This window comes from Malania oleifera, chromosome 7 (genome assembly GCF_029873635.1).
Source record: "Malania oleifera isolate guangnan ecotype guangnan chromosome 7, ASM2987363v1, whole genome shotgun sequence".
Taxonomy (NCBI): domain Eukaryota; kingdom Viridiplantae; phylum Streptophyta; class Magnoliopsida; order Santalales; family Ximeniaceae; genus Malania; species Malania oleifera.
In genome coordinates, this window is record NC_080423.1 from 36,807,858 (window position 1) to 36,817,963 (window position 10,106).

Below are 10,106 nucleotides of genomic sequence, written 5' to 3' on the forward strand. Positions count from 1 at the left end.
AAAGTCCATACTAATATCCTGCCATGGAATGTCTGGCACGGGTAAAGGGGTATACAATCCTGAGTTTTGTTTCCTACCCTTCGTTGTCTGACAAGTATGACATTGTGAAACAATCCTAGCAATATCTCTCTTCAGACTAGGCCAGTAGAACCTATCCTCAGTCATAGCTATGGTTATATCTCTACCAAAGTGACCCGCAGCACCTCTAGCATGTAATTCCCAAATTAGCTAGTCACGTAGAGATGTGGATGGGATACACAATCTAGCCCCTCTAAAAATAAATCCATAATGAATCACAAAGTGTGGGTGAGATCTAAGAACTTCCTGCAGCAAATTAGAAAAGATATCACAGAAGTCTTTACACTAAGAGTACCGTTGCTTGATGCTATCAAAGCCAACAACTTCCACCTAAAGAGTTTGTACGGTGGCTACAACTCGGCTCAAAGCATCAGCAGCCTTATTCTCAACACCAGCTCGGTGTTTGAGTACAAAGGTGTACTGCTGTATGTACTCGATCCATTTCATATGTCTATGCCTTAGCTTCTTCTAAGTATGTAAATACCTAAGGGTCTGGTGGTCTGAGTACAAGACAAACTCCTGAGGAAGGAGGTAGTGTTTCCAATGTCGCCATGACTGTACTACAACATAAAATTCGCTATCATAGGTAGAATACCACTGTTTTGCCTCATTCAACTTCTCACTAAAGAAGGCTATGGGGTGTCCCTTTTGACTAAGTACTCCTCCAATACCTACACCTAAGGCATCACATGCAACCTCAAATAATTTCTGGAAATCTAGGAGGTGTAGCAATGGTGCCTTAGTCATTAAATCTTTTATAACCAAAAAGGCTTTTATCGCAAATTTCGACCATGTAAATTTTCCTTTTTTGAGGTAGTTTGTAATAGGGGCCATGATGGTCCTAAAGTTCCTAATGAACCTCCTGTAGAATGTTGCTAACCCATGAAAACTCCTCGCATCATGTATGTTCCGCGGAGTAGGCCAATCTCTAATGACTTTGACCTTATCAAGGTCAACAGAAATGCCATGCTCAGACACAACAAAACCAAGGAAGATGACGTGTGTAGTCATGAAAGTGCACTTCTTTAAATTGGCATACAACTTATGCTTCCTCAAAACCTCAAACACTTTCCTCAAATGAACAAGGTGCTCCTTCTTAGTCTAGCTATAGATCAATATATCATCAAAGTAGACTACAAGGAAGTGTCCAATGAAAGGTCTTAATACCTAAGTCATAACTCTCATGAAAGTGCTCGGTGCATTAATTAGCCCAAACTGCATGACTAACCACTCATATAACCCATCCTTCGTCTTCAAAGAAGTCTTCCACTCATCTCCCGATCTAATCCTAATCTGATGGTATCCACTTTTAAGGTTTATCTTTGAAAAAATTTTGGATCCTACCATCTGATCAAGCATGTCATCTAGTCTAGGAATGGGAAACTTATACTTCACGGTGATCTTGTTGATTGCTCTACTATCGATGCACATCCTCCAAGTGTCATCTTTCTTGGGAATAAGGAGAGCAGGGCAGGCACATGGACTCATGCTCTCCTGAATAAAGCCCTTTTCTCTCAGTTCATTTACTTGTTTCATCAACTCCTCATGTTCGCTTGGGTTCATTCTATAATGTGGTAAATTAGGCAGAGATGAACCAGGAACAAGGTCAATGACATGTTAAATGTCTCTCATGGGAGGCAACTCACTAGGTGGCTCAAAGATAACATCCTCAAACTCGGAAAGTATGGGTGATACTTCCAGTGGTGTTTCATGCTCAGAAAGGGGCACCTCAGTCTCCCTAATAACAACTACATACACTACCTGTGTATCTCGACTCTCTTGCTCAAACTACTTTTTACGCAAGATATTCAATGATTTTCCACTAGTTTTTGTCTTTTCCTTTCTTCTTTTTCTCACCTTTCGGCTCTAGTGGACTCAAAACAATTCTCTTGTCATTACACCTAAAGGAATAAATGTTGGCACGCCCATTATGTGAGACATCCAAATCATACAACCAAGGTCGTCCTAACAAAATATGGGCAACGTCCATTGGAAGGACGTCACACCAAATCTCATCCTCATAATCACCAATCTTAAGGGGGACTAAGCATTTATGACTCACAGGCATGGTAGTGGCATCAACCCAAGCTACCTTATATGATTGTGGGTGTGGCTTAACTTTCAATCCCAACTTATCAGCTGCAAATTTAGACACAACATTCATACAACTACCACCATCTATGATCATCTTGCAACTTTTACTCCCACACTTGATGTAACTTTTACTCCCACACTTGATGTAAGTATGGAAATTAGAAGTGCGATGCCAGTCCTCCTGATCCTTGGGAATGATCATAATTTGTCTCATCACACTCAACTGGGCACTCTCATCTGGCTCACTTGACAACTCATCCTCACTAGGTGCATCTTCAGGAACATATAGTTGATCCTCCTCAGGCTCGTCCTCACCATCTTCCCTATCAAGTGCCAAGTTCCTGGTGGGACATTGTTTGGCAAACGTCCTCGCCATCTTCACCATGTTCTTTATGGCACTTGAAACACACTGCATTGCCAGAATTCTGGCAAGAGAATCTAGTCATGGATGCCCATTTTCCCATGGGCTCTTTCTTCATTTGCTCAAAATCATAAGCTAAATTATAGTCCTATTCAAGGGACTCAATGTGATGAGGAAACAATTCTCTCCTCAGTTTAGGCTTTAGTCCTATGTGAAATCATGAGATCTGCTGACTAATAGTCTCATAGACCCCACATCTTATAGACAACTCATCAAATTGACTCACGGTCATGCTACCCTGACGCAAACTATAGAGTTGATCCATAAGGCGCTCTCTATAGCTAAGGGGTACATACTTCTCCCTCAACCTATCCTTCATTAGGTCCCAATTCTCAATGAGCCTATGATCTAACCTCCCCTCTTGCCTCTCGACATTCAACCAATGGAGCTTCACTTGCCCCATCAACCTCATTTTTGCAAACTTAACCGGATGAGGGTCAGTCATCCTATACCAGTCAAAATAGGAATCCATCTCAGTCAACCAATCTTGGAAGATTTTAGGGTCTATCTGTCCATCATAAGTGGGGGCCTCTTATCTTTACTTGCCTCATCACATCCTCGTAAGAATCACGATGGTCCCTACAGTAAGGTCTCCTACCTTGAAAGTCATCAACGTCATAGTCCTCATCACCCCAATGTTGGGCATAGGGCTCATGACGTGGGGGTCTCCTAACAAAGTCATCTTGGCGATTCACTCGCCTTTGTGGAGGAAGAGGAGGTCTTTCTCTAGGAGTCATAGGTGGCTCTCTAAGCTATTCATGATCATTGCCTCGCTCAATGGGCGGCTCTAAATTGTCTTGGGGTGGGTTATGGACTAGTTGGACTTCCAACCTATCTAGACTTTGGCGGGTCTCAACTAGCTTTTGATTCAAGTCACAGACTTGATCTTGAAGCTCATCTATTGAGGCATCTCTCTCAACATCAATCTGACGACCTCAGTAAGGATTCTCGGCTCGAGTCGACATCCTAGGCATTGGGGAAGAATTTGGCCAACACTAGAGCAGCCCTTTGGAATGGTGTTTGGTCACACAAAGTAGGGTAAAATGTGAACCTAACCTAGGCTCTGATACCAATATGATGTAGGACGGTTCTAAGTAGTTCTAGTCCTACGGTTGACCCTCTTTGTAGCACACACACAATATCACAATCTATGAGAAGAATTGAATTAACCAAGCATGAACATCACAAACATATTCTAATGATCACAAGTTATTGAGATTTTGAAAACATAAATGATTTGGTTCAAAAGCCTTTAGTTGATCATTTCATTCAAGTAATCAAGTTCACTTTAAAAGATGTTATATTAGAAGTCTTAGATCACAATTCCTAGCGTACAAATCAAATATCCCTAAGCATGGTACTAGCAAGCATGTTCATGTTGAAAATCAAAGAGAATGAACAAGGCTTTTCAATCAAGGATTTGGGTAGAGTTTCAAGGCTTACAAGGTACTTTTAGGGGCTGTTTTAGATGGTCACAAACAAGGAGTTGAAACAAGCTTACCAAAAGGTTCGGAATGTCAAACACCTAGACACACGAGTACTCGATCGCACCACGAACAAGCTTGTTGATCATTGGGAATCTTGAGACAAGAATGAAGCTTGAGGTGGTTGTGGCCGTGAGCTATGAAAGAGGTGAGGGTGTATAGTGCTAACAATGACATTGATGTTTTCGTGGTCTCTCACCAACCAATCTCCAGGGAGACAAAACATAGCCTCACACTACTCACTCACAAGGAGAAGAACAAGATTCACAAGTTCAAGCAAAAGCTTCTTTTTTTAATTGATAATGCAAGATACCTTTTACAATACAAGTGATGGCATATTTACAGCCTTACATGCACATGACTTGCACATGGCTTCTTAAAAGATTAAAGAAAATACAAAAGTAAAATAAAACATTTAAAACATAGGTGATGAGGTTCATAGGAAATAGTTTGTCATAGGAAATAGGTGCCTAGGAACTAGAATAATTAAGATAGTGAGGTTTAGGAATTTAAAACGAAACAAATGCTTCTTGAAAACCCAAGACTCTTTGACTTGCAATTTGTCATGCTTCTTAAAAAACCAAGACTCTTTGACTTGCAAGTTGTCATCCTCTTTCCAAGCTAGCTTCTAAGAGAAGCTTCAATTGCTGCAAATAAAGTTCACATCAATGGTGGACTTCGGGTGGTCATCCATATGTCAGGATATCCGTGAAAGATACTCGAGGTGCATGTTGATCCCCATCACCGCAGCTCAAAAAGAGAGCACAATTTCAATAATTCCAAGTAACCATCAGCCCAGAAAACAAAATGTCGAGGCAAAACCTTCAAGATCAGGAGGTAGATCAATGACAAGTTAGAGCTATCAATGCAGAAGTATGAAAAAGTAGGAAGGCCTAGCAGTGACACAGATACAGAAGATATTGTGCTAGAGGGATCCAATCATTATTTACCTTAAGGAAGGAAACCTCCTACAAGTGAGAAGACGGGAACATCATTCGTTCAATTGATAGAAAATGGAGTTGAGTATACCAGGCAACACCCAACTCCACAAGAGATGACTCTCTCCTTAGGTGATGCTCCAGTCCTGACCCTACAAGCAATTCATTCAGCAGCCCGGTATACCTTGTGGGAACTCTAGCGCAAGTCACATACTCTCTTATTTATGCTATTTGTCTCCTAAAGAGGCATAGTATGTCCTATAGGAAATTCATTAGGGAATCCATGGTAATCACCCTGAAGGAAGGAAGGAAGGACTCTAGCGTATAAGGTCCTTAAGCAGGCCCACTATGCAAAAAGATGCCCAAGCATTTGTCCAAAAGTGCAATCCTAGGCTCATAGCCAATGATACAATCACATACGAGAACTCCTAGCAACTCAACTTACTCCCATAGGGAGCACATGGTCCTTCGCTAAACGGGGGGTGGATTTGCTCAAACCATTCAAAAAGTCAACCAGGCAGAAGAGGTTCCTAGTTTTTGCAATTGATTTTACAGATGATAGTGTCTTGATTGATGGAAGTAGGAGTGAAGTGAAATCTAAGTTAGAACTTTGGAGAACCGCTTTAGAGTTTAAAGGTTTTAAGATAAGGAGGATCAAATTGAATCTAAGTTAGAACTTTGGAGAACCGCTTTAGAGTCTAAAGGTTTTAGTTGTAATTTCAGTAACATAAGGAGGTTTTAGGATAAGTAGAAATAAGATAGAAGATATAAATTGTAATTTCAATAACATAAGGAGGCGTATTGAAGATAAGGTTAAACTTGATAGTCAAGAAATTAATCATTCGAGTAAATTTTAGTATCTTAGATCTAGTATGCAAGTGGAAGGAGAAATTGAGGAGGAGGTGATACGTAGAGTTAAAGCAAGATGGTTAAAACGGAGGAGTGCATCAGGCGTGTTGTGTGATCGTAGAATACCTTTAAAACTAAAAAGAAAGTTTTGTAAGACAGTTATAAGACCAACCATGCTTTATGGATCGGAATATTGGGCAACTAAAAAACAACATATACAAAATAAAAAAGTTGCCAAAATGCAAATGTTAAGGTGGATGTGGAGAATAACATTAAAAGATAAATTAAGGAATGAACATATATGCAAAAAACTAGGCATAGCACCAATCGGCAACAAGATAAGGGAGGGACGACTTAAATGGTTCGGGCATTTGAAACACACGGTCAAGCAGCACACCAATGAAGAGGAGTGAGTTAGTTATTGTTCCTGGTATTAAACAGGGTAGGGAGTAGCCCTAAAACAACCTGGAATGAGTTAATGAGGAAGGACTTAATAGTTTTAATGCTAGCAAAGGATATTGCTCTCAATCAGGTGAATTGGCAAAAAAGCATTCACATAGCTGACCTCACCTAGTGGGGCTCAAAGCTTGTTATTGTTGTCGTTGTTGTATGAAAATAATGTACTAACAGCCACTCAAAATGGTACAAAACACAATAGAAGGAAGAACAAGATGTCATCCGAAGAACAAAAGAAAACACGATAAAATAATCAAAGAATTACAATAACACTACCTTGCGATCCCTAACCAAATCACATAGCAGCACACCTTGAAAAAGAAAAAAAAGAGAATGGGCCAAGACAGAAGCCAAGTACACTGCTCTATCCCACAACAAACAAGAAGAGGTGGTATGATTCTTGAAAATTCTCGTGTTCATCTCAATCCATAAGGTCCAAAAAATAGAAAACGCCACATCAAGCAATAGAACACCTCCCTTACTAATCTTTCTGGAACCCAATATCTCAGGAAATCGTCCATTGCCTAAGGACCAAGCTTCACCAAAATAAGAAAAGAGAGCACCCCACAAATGAGATGCCACCTTGCAGGGAAGGAAGAGGTGAGCATTGGTTTTATTAGACTCACAACACATCACAGACATGTCAAAGTTGAGGGCCTCAAAGAGCCTTCTAATCTGTAACAAATCATATACGTTAACCCTATTCAAATTCACGGTCCACATGAAGGTCTAGACCTTGATGGGAACAGTAGCCTTCCAAATGATGTGGCTCCAAGAGAAAAACCTTGGGGAAGGATATTTAAGGAGATTGATATGTTCAAATAGTTTGGGAAGCATCATCATGTTCTATTTGCTTACTGAGTCAATAAACAAGCTGTCAACACTTTTATTTTAGTATGTTTCAATGTTTGGGATTCGAATTGTGCTACATCGAAGTTGTTACATTTTGTTATGACTTATTTTAGTATGTTTCAATATTTGGGATCCGAGTTGTGTTGCATCAAAGTTGTTACATTTTGTTATGACTACTCGAGGATGACTTGGCTTTATTTAGTAAAGGATCATTTTGGACTATTTAATATCTTTTGTTCCCTTTATTCTAAAATAAAAACTATGGGTTAATTTTACTTTTGTTCATAGTAATAATGCTACTAATATAGCTGTGTTTGGAATGATTCATTAGTCATCTGGTTCTCATACTATGTGCGAACTGGTTTGGCTAAAGAACATGTTGGAAGAACTTGGTTTCCCACATTTCCCAACTTATGGGGTCGATGTGTGATAATCAAGCTTATAGTCATAATGCCTCCAATCGATGATAGGAAAAAACACAATGAAGTTGACAGTCATTTTGTTCATGAGAAACTTGTGCAAAAGCCCACCAGAACAGACTACATCGGTTTTATTTACATACACACACATATGTACACGTATCTATATATATGCTCCAACTAGAATTTAATGTGATTAGCTTATGCTAGTGGGTGTGAGTTGGCGAGGGTATGATGTACATGAAATATATTATATATGGAGAGCAAGACCGATTGTTGCATTAGATTTTCCGATTTTGCTAAACTCTATTAACACAACATTACCATGTAAAAGAAAAGATATTTTCTTTAATGAAACAAAATCAAAGTCCTTACCAAAAGGAGGAAACACCCTTTTCTAATTGGTTAGTTATATGGGCTAAGGGACACAACCTTGATTATATCTTATTTTCTTATGTAATATAAGACAGCTATCAAGATAATCCCTTGATTCTCACAAACCAAATAGTGCAACTCCTTTCCTCATTTAATCAAAAAAAAAATGCGGGCACAATTAATGCAACATTAAATGAAATAGAGTATGGGATTTCTAGAAGGACTAGAACTTGAAGCTATGCCAAATATTCCAATTCTCAAACATGTCTAATAAGCGCAACCTAACTTCTGCCCAAAGAATTGTGAGGGTGTTTTCAAAGCCCTATACAATTGATAAAGGATGACAAATATAGGTATTAGATTGCAAACATAGCATACTTCAAGAGTCCATTCCCACTGCCTGTTAATAAAACATCAGCCCCACGTTGGCCCTCCTCTGTGAGCACATCGACACGTAGCTGTTCCAAAGCAGCATCACCAGTCCTATCTGTTCCCTGGTATTTGCAAACCTGTAGACATCATCATCATCATCAGTTTATGCAGCCTCGCATATCAAACGAAAAAAAGAAAGAAGCAAAAAATCAAAATTGTACTCGAGCCTTCTGAAACAAGCCACATGAACATTAAATGTACACAAATAAAACTAAAATTACATACCACGGGCTGGGAAACTTGTAGTTTTTGGCATTCCTCCTGGAAGTTGCATTTCCCTTTATTGAAGGTGATGGCATTTCCGCACAACTCCCTATCCTGAAGCAGGCTGGAGATTCTGATCCCCACCCTTCTATGAACGTTGTTTGCCTGTGGTGATACAAGAGACAATCAAACCCTGAACATAGTCACAACAGGTAGAGGGAGGACCTCAAGTCAAGTGCATATGGTAAAAGAACACTAGGGCACGGTCAACGCTGCAGTAACGCAAATGCTGCGAAAGAAGCAGCGAGCAGACAAGGTGGAGAACTTAAAACAAATGTACAATTTCTTTTAACCCCCAAGAGAAGAAAAATTTGTAATATGAATATACAAGATTGCACGAGATACTTAAAAAGATCAAATTAAGCTTAAAGAACACACTGCCCGTACGCACGCATCACCAATAACACGCATTGCTTAAGGAAGTAGAAAGGTTAAATAGAAGGACGACAACTATATACCAAATTCACATAAATGAATGCTGCGAAGCATATATTTCTAGCAGAAGGCATAATTTCCCACTGCAGGAACTGGGTCACTAATAACTGGCAGACCTTTTCAAATTTTTTTCTCAACGGGGAAAGATTACCTGGTGGGTAATTTCCACCAACAGGAGAATAGATGCTTACCCGTTTGGGATTTGAAAGCAGTTTTCTTGAGGGAGCGGTAGTGCCTGGTATTGGACCTTTTAAAGGGAAGTATCTGTTCCTCTCCGGATCATAATAGAAACCCGGAAGTTCTGCCCACAATCAATCATAAGTAGAAGAAGCCCAGCTATGTGTATATAGATCAACTAAAAGAACTATATAACGTCTACAAAGAAGGAAGGTACCTTGCGGCATAGCTTAGGACGTGGGAGAAGAAAGAAAAAAAGCCAACTGACAACTGAAGCGCAGAAGAGGTTCTGTATGAACCATGAAACTTGCCTGGCGTCTATAAACCCCGGCGATCAAAAAACAGAGAGAGCGACAACGACGAGGGCTGGCCGGGCGGTACAATTAATCGTACTCGTATAAAATGACTCCACCAGAATATGATACCAAGTTTGTTGAGGCAACTAATTTTAATATGCGAACTACGGTGAAATCTTATCTTCTGTTAAAGAAAAACTTTCGCTAAAATTGTCATGGCAGCTTTAACACCAACGTGACAACTTCAAGAATATTTTTTCTCCCTTCTATCATTTTTTAAATTACCAAAAAAAAAAGTGTACAAAAAATTTCAAAAAACTAAAAGTTAGCCCAAAATCAAACGAAATTATGTTTCTATTCCATTTTTTGATTTTCAATTTTGGATTTAGTTTCAATTTTGATTCTTCAAAATTAAAATTTTCAGTTTTGATTTCGATTTTTAGTTCAAATTGAATTGAAAAATTCGAAAAAGCAAATAAATTATTTATATCCATATATAGGAATCTTGATATATAAAATACACATTGTCTTTACTT

At 39.2% G+C, this 10,106-nt stretch overlaps 1 protein-coding gene across 3 annotated transcripts in view; it reads right to left on the minus strand.

The window, feature by feature from the left end:
• LOC131160472 (uncharacterized) overlaps positions 1 to 9,768 on the minus strand; it is a 61,772-nt gene extending 52,004 nt beyond the window's left edge. For all 3 annotated transcript variants that reach the window (XR_009138051.1, XR_009138050.1, XM_058116180.1), the window contains exons 1-4: positions 9,492 to 9,768; positions 9,289 to 9,398; positions 8,624 to 8,767; positions 8,345 to 8,475 (exon numbers count right to left, since the gene is read on the minus strand). Coding sequence is in view for 1 of the 3 variants with exons in the window: in XM_058116180.1 (XP_057972163.1) it covers positions 8,345 to 8,475; positions 8,624 to 8,767; positions 9,289 to 9,398; positions 9,492 to 9,501 (395 nt within the window). In the remaining 2 variants the exon portion in view is untranslated. The remainder of the gene's footprint in view (positions 1 to 8,344; positions 8,476 to 8,623; positions 8,768 to 9,288; positions 9,399 to 9,491) is intronic.
• Between the last annotated feature and the right edge of the window lie 338 nt (positions 9,769 to 10,106).